Below are 14,365 nucleotides of genomic sequence, written 5' to 3' on the forward strand. Positions count from 1 at the left end.
GGGCTAGGGAGGTTCTGCTAACCCTCTGCTCCCCCTGTTGAGACCACCCCTGCAATACTGTGTCCAGTTTGGGGCTCCCAGGCTCCAGAGAGAGAGGGAACTGCTGGAGAGAGGCCAACAGAGAGCGATGAGGATGATGAAGGGACTTGCAGGGTCGGAGCTGAGGGCTTGAGCTGGAGGGCTTGAGTTGGAGGGCCCTTCCAACCCCTAACGTTCTGTGATTCTGTGAAAAGTTGCAAACCCACGAGGTGGGGGTGGGGGAGAGGTGGGGGACGCGGGGGGAGGTCTGGACACAGACTCCGGAGCCTGGTTGCTTAACTAATGAAACCAATTTGTTTATTTCCTGGTTGTGCAAAGGTCGGGAGGGTGCGGGGGCAGTGCGGGCTGGGGCAGGGGGACCGCGGCTGAACCGGGCTGTGGGGGAGGGGCGTAGCTGTGCCGTTTTCCTGGGGTTTGGCCCCGAATTCTCAGGGGAAGCGCCGGGGGTGGGGGTGGGGCACAAAGGCAGCACCGCTTCAGGTTGGGCAGAGCACTGCAAAGAGAGAGGAGCCCGATGGACGCTGGTGCCGACAAGGGGCACTGGGAGGTCCTGGGAGGACTGGGAGGAGCTGGGAGGGGGACACGAGGGTGCACAGTGCCCCACAAGCATGCACATTAGGGTGCAGGAGGGTGCACAAGTGTGTGTAGGGATGCACCAGGCTGCATGAATGTGCAAGGGCATGCACAAGAATGCATTAAGGGTGCACACTGCTGCATAAGCAGGGACTGGGGTGAACGAGTGTGTATGGGAGTGCAAGGTGATGCAGAAGTGTGTGCAGGGCTGCAGGAGGAGGCAGAGGGACACATGAGCACACAATGATGCAGGAGGGCGCACAGTGGTGAACAGGCTTGCTCTGGGGTGCCCAAGAGTGCATCAACATACATTGGGATACACAGGGGTGTGCAAGGGTGCACAATGATGCATGAGGGGGCACAAGGGTGCATGAGGATACAGAAGTGTGCATGGGGGTGCAGAGGGGTGAACAAGGGTAAGTGTGCACATGTGCACACAAGTGTGTAAGAAGGATGCATGAGTGTGCATGAGAGCACAGAAGTGCACAAGGATGCACAAGCAGGTGAGTGCTGCACAAGGCTGGCCAGGGTCTGCAGATGGGACACATAGAAGATGCAGGAGGAACATGGAAGGGATGCATGATGGTGCATGAAAGATGCACAAGGGCTGTGTGGGATGCATGGAGGATGAACAGGGGGTGGATGAGGGATGCATGAGAGGTAGAGGGGTACAGAGAGGTTCCTGAGGCTGCACAAAAGAAGTGGGTGGATAACGGTACAAGGGAGATGCAGAGATGATGTGCAGGGACTGATGGGGATGTATGAGGAGATGGACCTGGGGTCCCCAGAGGATGCACAAAGGATATAGGGAGATGCACAAAGATGCACAGGAGATGCAGGAAGGATGCAAGGGAGATGATGCAGCTGGGATGCAGAGGGCATGTGCCTGGGATACTCAGGGGGTGCATGAAGGATGCACTGGAGATGCATGAGGGATGGGCAAGGGTTCAACCAAGGATGCAAGGGAAATGCACAAAGATGCAAAGGATGCATGGGAGGTGCATGACTGCTGCATGAAGGATGCAACAGGAGATGTACCCAAGATGCATGAAGAATGCACTGGACATGTATAAGGACTGCACAGAGATGCAGGAGGGATGGGCAAGGGTTGCAGAAGCGATGCAAGGGAGATGCAGAAGGATGCAGAGGATGCAAGGGAGATGCTGAAGGATGCCGAGGATGCAAGGGAGATGCAGAAGGATGCCGAGGATGCAAGGGAGATGCTGAAGGATGCACAGCAGGTGCACAAGGGATGTGTGGGGAATGTACAGGAGCTGTATCTGAGATTCCTGAAGGATGTATGAAGGATCCACCAGAGCTGCATGAAGAAGGGGTAAGGGATGTATAGGACATGCACAAGAAGGCACAGGAGGTGCATGAAGGATGCAAGGGTGAGGTCCGTGGTGGATACACAAGGGTGGCATGGGAACTGCACCAAGGGGTGGGCAGGGAATTCCCAAGGACAGCAGATACCTTTGAGGATGTAATCCGTGAGCAGTGTGGGCACCTTCTCATTCCCCTCCTTCATGGCAAACAGGACTGCGAGGGGGAACAGAACTGTAAGCCCAGCTCTACTGCCCTCCCGTATCTCCTTCCCTCCCAAATCAGCCCCGCAGTCACCATAAAGACACTGTCAGAGTTTCCCACAATGCACAGGGCCTCAGAACAAGGCAAAAAAAGCACTTTCACCTCCAGGCAGCTGAATGGGTGTCTTACCCCCAAAAGGGTACAAAAATGGGGGAGGGGATGGTGTTTGCTGCACCTGAATCTCTGCCCGGATGAGGCCTCATCTGGAGTATTGTGTCCAGTTCTGAGCTCCCCAGTTCAAGAGAAAACAGAGAACTACTGGAGAGAGTCCAAGGAAGGGCTATGAGGTAGTGAAGGCAATAGAACATCTTTGTGAGGAGCAAAGGCTGAGAGCCCTGGGGCTGAGAGCCTGCAGAAGAGCAGCCCCAGAGGGCATCTGAGCAATGCTCAGCAAGAGCTAAAGGGCCCCTGGGGGGCAAGAGGCTGTGGCCAGACTCTTGTCAGCGGTGCCCAGTGCCGGGCCAAGGGGCACTGGGCACAAACTGGACCCCAGAAGGCTCCAGGTTAAGCTGAAGAGGAGAAAGTTGTTTGGTGTGAGGGTGCTGGAGGCTTGGAGCAGGCTGCCCAGAGAGGTTGTGGAGTCTCCTTGTGTGGAGAGCTTCCAATCCCCCCTGGGCATTTTGCCCCTGGGCAAGCTGCTGTGGTTGCCCTGCTGGAGCAGGAGGTTGGACTGGATAAGCTCCAGAGATCCCTTCCAACTCCACCATGTCGGAGCTCTGTGCATTGTAGCTGCTGCAGCAATGCAAAATGTGTGTTTGGGTCCCGGATCCGCCATGGTGATGCAAAACATCTGCTGCTGCCCCAGAACAGAGGCTTGACCAAATACTCACTGTTGGTGAGCATCTGCAGGTCCTCGACAGAGGGTGGGGACCCCTTCTTCTCGTAGGGAATCACCGTGTTCAGGTACTGGCCAGAAGAGAAAACATCCCAAAACCCATCCCACTGGCACAAAGCTGCCCAGGCTCTGCACCAGCTCACCCCACACTCCTCCAGGAGCAGCACTGCATTTAACTTGCAGGCATTGTGTGGGGGTGCTGAATTCATTGCATTCTGACAACCCCCACCCACAGCACCCCCCTGACAGGGAGGGTAAAAAACGATGATTTCAGCAAGCTGGATTAGCAGGGTGTAGGGGACAGAGTGGGGCTGTAAAATTGAAAACTCTTAAAAGAGGGGCTTGAGGGATGCAGAGGAATGGGGCAAGGGCTGAAAGGGGCAATTTTGGGGTGAAAAAAGGGGGGAAAGGCACCTGCTTCTCGTTGGCAGTAGGGCTGAAGGTCTGGCGCAAGCCAGAGTGCAGGATGCTGGAGATGCCTTCCATGCTGAAGCGCTGGGGACACAGGTGGCACCCTGTCACCTCCTGGTGACATCCACATCACCCCTGGCACCTCCCTTGGCACCTTTCTTGGCACCAACAGCCCCAGCTCCCTGGTTCCCATCTACATCTCCCCATTTCCTGGTCCCACACTCTCACACTTCTGTTCCTCATCCACTCAAACCCAGGTCCCCCCACCCTCCCGTCCCCTTGCCTCATCTCCTCTCCTGTCCCTGCATCCCCCTGTCCCAAGGCCTCCTGTCCTGTTCCACTATCCCTCAGGCTCCTGCCTCAGCCCACTCCCTGTCCTCACATGCCCCTGTTCCACATTCCCCAGTCCTGCCCCAGGTACCCCATTCCTCATTCCCCTGCCTTTTGTCTCCCTGTCCCATGTTCCTCTGAACCAAACTCCCCCTACCCTGTGTCCCCCTATCTCTCACCCCTTTGCCTTGTTTCACCCTGCCCCATGTGCCTCTGTCCTGTCCTATCACACCCTGTGTCCCCCTGTCCCCACATGCGTCTGTCCCATCTCCACCCATCCTTCATCCCCTGCCTTGTGTCTCACTGTCCCATATCTCTCTCCCCTGTCCCCCATTACCCAACCCCCGTTCCCCCCACTCCTCCACATCCCCATTCCCTTGCCTTGCATCCCATTTCCCCACATCCCTCATCCCGCTGCCCTGTGTCCCTCTGGCCCATCTCCTGTCCCCACAGACCCCCGCAACGTGTCCCTAGTCCCCATATCCCCTGTGTCCTCCTGACCAATCTCCTGTTCCCACAGACCCCTGCAGTGAGTCCCCCCAATCCCGCACCTTCCTGTTCTGTGTCTCCATCCCGTGACTTTCTGCCCCATTCTCTCCCTGCATCCCTCTTGCCCTGTGTCCCCTGGTACCACCACTTCTCATCGCCCTATCCCACGTCCCTCAATCCCTCACCCCCCTTGCCCTGTGCCCCTTGTCCCCACAGCCCCATCTCCTCCCATCCCTCACTTCCTCCCATTCCTGCCCCATGTTACAGAATCAAATCTCAGGCTGGAAGAGCCCTCAGAGATCACCCAACCCAACCTCTCTGCCACAGGCAGGGATGCCTCTCACCTGGGCCAGATGTCCCTCTGCCCCATCCCCTGCCCCAAAAGTCCACGTTCCCCCCATCCCCTGCTCCTGGGCCTCCTGGGCCTCCAGGGCCTCACCTTCCTGGGCATGTGGCCGCCGCGCTCTGCACGTCCACCCTGCAGGCTCAGGCCCTTGTCGCGGCGCCGGCGCCGGGCGGCCTCGCGCTGCTCTCCCTGCACGGCCAGCAGCGCCCCAATGAAGGCTGTCTTCACCTCCTTCTCAAAGGCCAGCTCGTCCCTGCGTGCCAGCTGTGCCACCAGCTCTGCCGACAGTGCCCTGCTCGCCGCCTCCGCGCGCCCTGCCGCTGCCTCCAGCTCCTGTGCAGACAGCCGGTCCAGCCCTGCAGTGCACGAGAGACAGGCATGGGAATGTGCACCAGAGACACCAGAGATGGGCATAGGGTGAGGATGAAAATGCATGAGGTGCTTAACAGGCTGCCCAATGCAACTGGTGAAACAGCCACCTTCTGTTCATGTCATGGAAACACAGACTGGTGTGGGTGGAAAGGGACCTTAAAGCTCATCCAGCCCAGCTCCCTGCAGCCAGCAGGGATTTCCCCAACCAGAGCAGGTTGCTCGCAGCCCCAAACAACCTGACCTGCAGGGGGTTCTCAGCAGAGCACAGCAAAGGAGCAGAATGTCCTCCCTGCCCCTGCTGCCCACACTGCTGGGCACTGGGGATCAGGCCAGGACAGGCTGGGTCTGGGCTGGCAGTGCTCGGTGCTGGCTCCTGTCCAGCTTTGCACCCCCAGAACCCCCAAGGCCTTCTCCTCAGAGCTGCTCTGCAGCACTTCAGCCCCATCTGGGACTGACCCTGCGGGTTTCCTGACCCAGCTGCAAGACCTGGCCCTTGGCCTTGTTGAACCTCAGGAGGTTCATGTGGGCCCAATTCTCCAGCCTGTCCAGGTCCCTTTGGATGGATCCTGCTCTGGTGTATGGACTGAACCACTCAGGTTGGCGTCATCTGCAGACCTGCTGAAGGTGCACTCAATCAACCTGCTTACATCACTGATGAAGACACTGAACAGCATTGGTCCCAGTATGGACAACTGATCACTAAAACAACAGGCCCAGTGCAACCAGTGCCATGCCTGGAGCAATCACTTCAAATCCCAGTGCAGGCAGGGACCTGTCACTAGGAGAAGGCACATCAGCAAAATGCTTTGTGCAGTTAGCATGCTGCAGGCTGCAATTACTGCACAGAGCCACCAGTGGGCTACCCAGGGCAACTGGTGAGGCACCAGTGCAGCATGGACAACGCCCAGTGCAGTGAGTGCCTCCTGTGGTACAGTGCAGTGTAGTTCCTGGTACCAGCAGAGCCCTCCACAGCACAGGGGGACACAAGCCACACGCAGGGACAGTCTGGGGTAATTAATAAGCTGCATGGTGCATTCACTGAGCTCCCAATTAATGACTGCAGGCTGTAATTACTGAGAGGCCCAGAGCCACAAATGAGGTGTGCAGAGCAACTAGGGCATTGCAAGAAGTGGCAGGCACCAGGAATGAAAAGGGATGAGCAATTAAGGGGAATTACCAAAAGGCCCGGGGGAATGAGAGCCTTAACAGCCTGCTCCTGGGGAGCTGCAAGGTGCAGGGAGGGGAAAGCAGGAGCTGTGCTCCAGGGACTAAGCAACATGCAGAGGGCAGTGAGAATCGTGGAATCCCAGACTGGCTTGGGTGGGAAGGGACATTTTGAACTCATCCAGTCCAGCTCCCCTGCAGAGACATCCCCAACCAGAGCAGGTTGCTCACAACCCCAAACAACCTGAGCTGCACTGCTGCCAGCCATGGGGCAGCTCCCACCTCTCTGGGCAGCCTGGGCCAGGCTCTCCCCACCCTCAGCCTCAAACATTTCTCCCTTCTCTCCACTCTCAAGCTCCCTCTTTGCCTTCCAAGCCATCCCCCCTTGGCCTGGCCCAACAGGTCCTGCTCCAAACTCTGTCTCCAGCTTTCTTCAAGCCCTGCAAGGCCACCAGAAGGTGTCCCTGGAGCCTTCTCCTCTGCAGGCTGCCCAAGCCCAACTCTCTCAGCCTGGCTCCCAGCAGAGGCTTCCAGCCCTGCCAGCATTGCTGTGGCCTCCTCTGGCCCTGCTCCCCCAGCTCCCTGTCTGTGCTGTGCTGAGGGCTCCAGAGCTGCCCCAGCACTGCAGGGGGGGTCTGAGCAGAGCAGAGCAGAGGGGCAGAATCCCCTCCCTGCCCCTGCTGCCCACACTGCTGGGGATCAGCCCAGGACAGGCTGGGGCTGGGTTGGCAGCGCTTGGTGCCGGCACCTGTCCAGCTTTGCGCCCCCAGAACCCCCAAGGCCTTCTCCTCAGGGCTGCTCTGCAGCCCTTCAGCCCCAGCCTGGACTGACACTGAGGTCTGCCCTGTGCAGGGCTTAGCACTGAGCCTGCCACACACTTGGTGCTCTCAGGGAAGTGCATTTCCCAAACACCACTCAAGAGCATTCCAACATCTCCACACACATGGAGAAAGGAGGCTGTACGACCCCCTCAGCACCCCTCAGTACTGCATTTAACACTATATTGTAAGCAGGATCTCCATGCTCTTAATGTCTTGCTCACAACCCTCTCCTGGCCCAACAGAACCAAGCCAGCCCTGGAGCCTGCAGAGCCTCACTTGTCCCAGTGTGATTGGAATTGCCCCCAAAAAGCACCTGGTTTGGGTGTTGCTGCTGTACCTCCATGGGAGCAGTTGTTGTTGGCGGGGCAGAAAGCCTGCAGCTCATGCAGCAGGATGGGCTCTGTTCCCCCACCGCCACCTTCGCCTTCAGCATCGGCCTCAGCTTCCTCCTCCTCGTCTTCTTCCTCCTCATCTCCCTCAGGGTCAGCCTCAGGGTCAGGTGAACTCTGCATCAGCTCCTCCAGCTCCTCAATAACCTGCAGGGTTTCAGTGTCTTCCATGTGCACCTGCATCCTGCCTCCACCTCACATCTGCACCCTGCAGGCCACAGCAACATCCTGTTGCTGCTTGCTGCATCCCCATCCTGCACCCTCAGCTGCAACCTGGCTCTTCATCCTCCATCTGTATCAGCATCCTGGACACTGCATCCTCCACCATCTCCTTCAGCCTCCACCCTCCCCTTTATCCTCCATTCTCCCCTTCATTCTCCACCCTTCCCTTCATTCTGCATTCCCCCAACCCCCTTTCACCCTCCATCTTCATCCTCCATCCTCCCTGTCATCCTCCATCTGCATCTAGCTTCCTTGATCCTGTATCTGCAGCACCTGCACTTGCACCCCCCTGTATCCTGCAGCCTCCCTTTGCACCCTGCATTTGCACCCTGCATTCCCATGTGCCACAGGACCTCACACCCCAGACCTGCATATCTACCTGACTGCATCCTATACCTGGATCCTGCACCCTGCATCCCAAGGTGATGGGCTCTGGGGATCTGGCCTCCTGTGCTTCCAGCACACGGCCATGGGGCTGGGTTGGGTCAAGGCCATACTGGGGGCCCAAAGCTTTCAGGGGACGTGGTGGACATGGGGACCAGAGGTACCTGCTCGGCTGTCAGCAGTGGCTCCTCATTGATGCCCGAGTCTTGCTCGCTCCTCTCGGTGAGTTCCTCCTCCTCCTTCTCGCAGAGCTGCAGGAGACACAGGCTGGGTGGCCTTGGTGGCACCACAGGCACAGCCCAGCACAAGCACAGCCCTGGTGTGGCCCAGGCCACAGGGACAGCCACCAGGGAACCACAGCTCAGGGGGACATGGGGACATGGGAGACATGGATGGGGACACTGGACAGGGAGACACTGGACAAGAGCATTGGATGGAGACACTGGATGAGAACACTGGAGAAATGTTGGGAGAGGACATTGGGTGGAGAAGCTGAGTGGGAGGATATTGGACAGGGACACCTGAGAGATGAGATGATGTCACCTGAGACAAGAGAGAGATGATTGGAGATGTTGGATGGGGAAATTCTAGACAGGGATGCTGGATGGAACTTTAGATAGGGACTTTGCATGGGGACACTGGATGGGGATGCTGGAGACACTGGAGAGGGAGACGATGGCCAGGGAAGCATGGCAAGGGGAGGTCTGCAAGGAGACAGAGAGGTATGCTGCATGGGGAGACACTGGATGGGGAGTTGGTGGATGGAGACAATGGATTGGGAAACTGGGCAAGATGGAGATGTAGGATGGAGAGATGTTTGAATTGGATGGTGGCACTGGATGGGGAGCTGCTGGATAGAGATGCTGGCGGTGTCAGATAGGGAGATGATGGACGGTGAAGTTTCACGGGGAAGAGGTCAGATGGAGACATTGGATGGGGAGATGTCGGGGGGGGATGCTGGATGGGAAAGTGATGGGTGAAGATGTTTGCTGGAGATAGTGAAGAGGGAGACATCTTTTTCACCACTTTCCCCAGATCTTCCCATCTTTTTAGCAGAAAATAACCCATGAAATTCTTCTCCACCCAACTGAGGGCCATCCTGAACACCCAAACAGCCTGAGCTCAGTGGGTCTGGGGGCATCTCTGAGCCCTCCCACAGCCCGAAGCACAGCTGTTAGCAGCAGGACCTCACCATGGCAAAAACGTTTCCTACCACAAACCACATGCCAGCTCCCTCCTGGCTCCTGGGTAAACTGGCAAAGAGCAGATCCCTGAACCAAACACTGAAACTTGCCCATTTATGTCTGATGTCACCGCAAAATGTGGGCAACCAGTGCAATGAAAATACCATTTCTGGGTAGCTTGCTGCTGGCAGCTGAGACTTGGGGCTGGCTGAGAGCTGTCAGTCATCACCTGAGGGTCATGTGGAGGCAGGGCAGGGGTTGGGAAGCCAGGGATGGGAGGGGACAGTCACAGCCATACCTGGAGGTCGCTGCTGTCAAGGACCTCGGCCTCGGGGAGCAGCCAGGGCCGGGGGGAGCCTCGGGGGCCAAAGCCATCGGTGAGAGCATCCCAGACCCTGCAGAGAGGTGGGTGGTGAGTAGTGACTCCAAAACCATAGAATATAGAATGGTTGGGTTGGAAGGATCCTCCAGAGCTCACCCAGTCCAACCCCCTGCAGGCAGCAGGGACATCCTCCCCTGCATCAGGTTGCCCAGAGCCCTGTCCAGCCTCACCTTCAGTATCTCCAGGGATGGAGCCTCAACCAGCTCCCTGGGCAACCTGCTGCAGTGTTCCAGCAGCCTCCTGGTGCAGAACTTCTTCTTCACATCCAATCTCAATCTGCTCTGCTCTCATCCCAAATCATTGTCCCTGGTCCTGTCCCTGCAGGCCTTTGGGATCAGTCCCTCTGCAGCCTTCTTGTAGCCCCTTCAGGTACTGGAAGGCTGCTCTGAGGTCTGTCTGGAGTATTAGGGTCTTCTAGGACACTGGGTGTTTTGAGATGTTTTGGGCATCTTGGTGGTTTTGGATGGGAGGGCACATTTCAAGGTGTTTCTGGGGCTGTGTTTTGGGGTGGTACAAGGCGTTCTGGCATGCTGTTAGGGGATGGCTTGTGGAAAAGGATCCTGCCTTAGAAAATCCTGCCTTAGAAAACTTCAAAGCTTCTCCAATTCCATCATTTTTCTGAAATGCCCTGAAATGCTGCCTCCAAACATCATTTTGAAATGTGCCATCAAAACACCCCCTTGAAAAGCCACTGCAACGTCCAGAAATGTCTCCAGATGCCCCAAAAGACCACCTTGAAATGTCCTGAAATGCCCCCCTCAAAACACCACCATCATGTCCTGAAACATCCCTAAACATCTCCAAATACCCCAGAAACACCCCAAAATGCCATTCTCTAACAGTGGCCCAAGACCATCTGAAATGCCCCAAAGCATCTCCAAATGTTACTTTGCAACAGCCTAAAATGCCCCTAAACATCTCAAAGCTCCAAAATGCCGCAAAATGCCACAATGCTCCTGAAATCCTCCAAACCACCACCCCAAAACCCCTGAATGCCCCAAACTACCCCAAAATGTTACACCTGCACACCCAGAAATACCCTAAAAAGCTTTCCTGAAACATTGCCCAAAACGCCTCAGAAAAAAACCCAAAAGGCCACTGGGAAAGATCTCAAAATGCTGTCCTGAAACATTGCCCAGAAACACCCTAAACCACCGCAAAAAGTTGTCCTGACACCCCAAAGAACTTACCAAAATGCCACCACGATGTTCAGGGCATCCCCTGACTGCCCACCACCCTAAAACACTTCTGCAAGACCCCAAAATGCCTCGAAGCTCCCCAAAAGATGCTGAAATGCCCCAAAATGCCATCACTCCACCTCAAAATGCCACCCTGAACACAATCTCCCCCCAGATTATCACCCCAAAACTGCATTGAACCTACAAAATCAACTTGAAAGACCCCAAAAGTTGTCCCTGGAACATCCAAAAATGCTCTCAAAACACCCCAAACCCCATCTGGGATGTCCTGAAACCCTCCAACTGGCCCCACTAAACAGCCCCAAACTGACTCAAAACACTACCCAAATGCCCCTAGACTGCAGCCTGGACACCCCAAATGCCCCACAATACCCTAAAGCTACTCCAGAAGTGCCCTGCCCCACCCTACCCCCTGCCCCACAGGTGCCTGATTCTGCCCTTCAGGACTGGACAAACTGTGCCAAGTTTCAACCTCAAAAAGCTGCAGGGGGGAGAGGGACTGTGAAGAAAAAGGGGAAAAGCAGAGGGTGAAGGATGGCAGGGGTTGGGAAGGGAAAAATGTGGGAAATGTGTGGAAAATAAGATGAAAAAGAAGAAAAACTGGGAAAGGGGGGGTGAAAAAGAAGAAAAAGGAGGAAAATGGAAAAATAAAGGGGAAAAGAGGAAAAATTGGGGGGAAGAGGAAAAAAGAGGAAAATAAAAGGAAAAGGGGGGGAAGAGGAAAAAGGGGGAAAGGGGGAAAAGGGGGAAAAGAGGGAAAAAGGGGGAAAGGAGAAGAGGGAAAAGGGGGAAAGGGAAGAAAGAGGGGGGAAAGATTAAAAAGAGGGGGAAGTGGGAAAAGGAGGGAAAAGGGGAAAAGAGGGAAAAAAATGAAAGGGGGGGAAAAGGGAAAAAAAGAAGGAAAAGGGGAAAAAGGGGTGGTAAGGGAATAAAAAGGGGAGAAGAGGAAAATGGAGGAAAAATGGGTGAAAAGGGGGGGAATATGAAAAAGAGAGGGAAAAAGGAAAAAAGGGACAAAAAAGAGGAAAAGAGGGGAAAGAAGAAAAGGGAAAAAGGGGGGAAGGGCAAAAGGGGGAAAAGAGGAAAAAAGGAAAAAAGTGTAAAAGGGGGGAAAGTGGAGAAAAAAAGAAGAGGAGGAAGGAGACAAAGCAGGGAGAAAATGGAAGAAAGGAATTGGGAAATGACAGCATCAGGAAAAGGTCAAAAAAAAGAGAAAAGCTCCACAATGGGGGAAAAGACACAAAAAAGAGATGCCTAAATTTCTCCCCAGTGCATGCATCTCCCCCCAGCTTCCCCCAGTCTGGCACTGTGGCACATCCTGATAGCCTCCAAATCACCCCAAAACCACCTGCCCCCCAACACCCTCCCAAAATGCTCTTTTTTGGTCATTTCCCTCCCTTCTCACTCCATCTTAATTTTCTCCATAATCACAAAATTCACAAATCATAGCCCAGAAATATCCAACCCCCTGATTTTTACCCAAAACACCCCCAAATTTGCTTTTTAAAATGCCTGCTCTTAAAGAGACAGCACCCTGCAGGCCCAGGCACATTTCTGGGTTAAATACGGCAAGAATTGGTTAATGAAAAGGGAAACTCAGTCCCAGCCCATCCCCTGCCCCCACACACAGGCCTCATTCAAAAAGGACAAAAAAAACCCCACCCTGTTTTGCCCAAAGTGACCCAAACCCACACAATAGCAGCACAAAGAGGCGCAGCTGGTGACAGCGCAGTGCTCCCGGGCTGCTCCCGGCGGGGGGCCAAAAGCCTCCTTTTTTTTTTTGCTCCGAAAACTCATCAGTTTGGTCAGTTCTGACACAGAATTAGGCCTCTGCAGGTCTGGTTGGAAAACAAAATAAAATCACAGCAAAACAAAACGACTTGGGGGGTTTTGGGTGGAAAAAGACCACTTTGGGGTGGTTAGAAATGAGCATCAAGCAGGCTGGGAAATAATTAAAGAGACACAGAAATGCCTTTTTTAGGGCACAAATGGATGATGGCTGCTAAAAACTGGCTGCCAAAAGAGGCATTTTGCAAACAAAAAACCCAGGGATTAATGAAAACTGAGTTCTGAATGCAAACACCACCACGAGGGGTAGAAATTGGGGGATTCTGCCCCAGATTAGCTGCCCCCTGACCTGGGGCAGAGCTTATATGATGCAAGCAGCAGCTAAGCTCTACTCACACCTTACTCAAGGTCTACATTCACGAGCCTGGGGGCTCTCCTCACATGGACTGCGACTGCCAGGACCCCCTGCAATGCAACATAGGGTAGCTCCTCAGAAGATCCTACACAGCTACTCCACGCATGCTGCACAGGTACTCAAAGGACCCCACACAACTACTCCATGGATGCTACACACCTGTTCCAAGGGTATTATTCAGCTTCTCCATGCATGCTACACAGGTACTCCAAGGATTCCACACAGCTACTACACAGCTGCTCTAAGGTGCTGCAGGATCATGCAACAGCGCAGAGGCTGATATCCGCACTGTGGAGAACTTACAAGCAGGCAAGGAAGTGGAATAGGCCCCAGAGGGACACTACTCATAGCATGCTCCACTGTTACTCTGAGGTGCTACACAACCACTCTGCAATGGAGTAAGCTGGTCTGCATGCTGTGGGAGGGGTGTATCTCACGACCATGCCCAAGGGTGGCCTACTTATAGGATACTATACAGCTACTCCATGGTGCTGTGTGACTACTCCACAATGCGGGGGAATGAGCTGCATGTGGGGTGTAGCATGTTAGTATGCAAGGTAGCATGTAGACCCTGAAGGAGTCCTTACTCATAGGATACTACAGCACTACTCCTGACATGGTGCATCACCATGCCACAATGCAGGGAGCTGGTAAGGAAAGCCTCACAAGGATGCAAGGAGGCATGTGGGCTGTGAGGGAGCTTACTTACAGGTTACTATACCACTGCTTTGATGTGTTGTGTGAATGTGCTGCAATGCAGGAGCCAATTTGCATTGGGGAGGGGTGGAACATGCAGGTGTGAGGAGGCACGTGGCCCCAGGAGCAGGGAGGCCTTACTCACTCCTCATCCTGGAGGCGCTCCTCCTCTTCCTGCGCCTGAAGCTGCCCTCGCACAGGGGCCAGGCCCTCGGTGGCTGCATCATAGTTGCGGAAGCAGACGGTGAGCTTCTCGTCAAACTCCTGCACCAGGTCCTCCATTGACTTGAAGCTCATCATCTCGGCCGAGAAGCTCTCCAGCTCAGTCAGCGCCAGGTCTGCGCTGTGCTGCGGGGTCCCCCCATCCTCCCCGGGACTCTCCTCGAACTCCTCCTCCAGGCTGACCAGGGGTGCCTCCATCCTCCTCAACACCGACGTGCTGCCTTAGCTGCGGGGAGAGGGTGCCTGTGAGGCACCGGGCTACTCACAGGCTACAACACCAGGACTCCCCATTTGCTTTGGTGCCACCATGTTGCCTGAAACCATACTCCACAGATGTTACTTGACCAGTGGTATTTCTGCAGTATTCTAGTAGTATCCCAACAGTACCTTAGTACCGTCTTCAAAGTCTCTTAGTGCTACAGAAACATGCTGATATTCTGACAGTACACTAGGAGTACTTTACTAGTAGCAACAAAGTGTTGATAATAGTCCAGAAGTATCTTAGTGTTACCCTGAT

General features: G+C 55.0%; 1 protein-coding gene across 1 annotated transcript; it reads right to left on the bottom strand.

Annotated features, from left to right (window-relative positions):
- Positions 1-502: 502 nt before the first annotated feature.
- Positions 503-14,046, bottom strand: FEZ1 (fasciculation and elongation protein zeta 1). The gene is made up of 9 exons (XM_054395678.1): positions 13,772-14,046; positions 9,445-9,541; positions 8,127-8,213; positions 7,305-7,503; positions 4,704-4,966; positions 3,449-3,529; positions 3,030-3,105; positions 2,086-2,151; positions 503-532 (listed from the first exon to the last, which is right to left on the bottom strand). Exons 1-9 carry the CDS (start codon positions 14,044-14,046, stop codon positions 516-518), a joined length of 1,161 nt encoding a protein of 386 aa, XP_054251653.1. The 3' UTR covers positions 503-515.
- Between the last annotated feature and the right edge of the window lie 319 nt (positions 14,047-14,365).

The sequence above is a fragment of the Indicator indicator genome, chromosome 34, assembly GCF_027791375.1.
Source record: "Indicator indicator isolate 239-I01 chromosome 34, UM_Iind_1.1, whole genome shotgun sequence".
In the NCBI taxonomy this organism is placed as follows: domain Eukaryota; kingdom Metazoa; phylum Chordata; class Aves; order Piciformes; family Indicatoridae; genus Indicator; species Indicator indicator.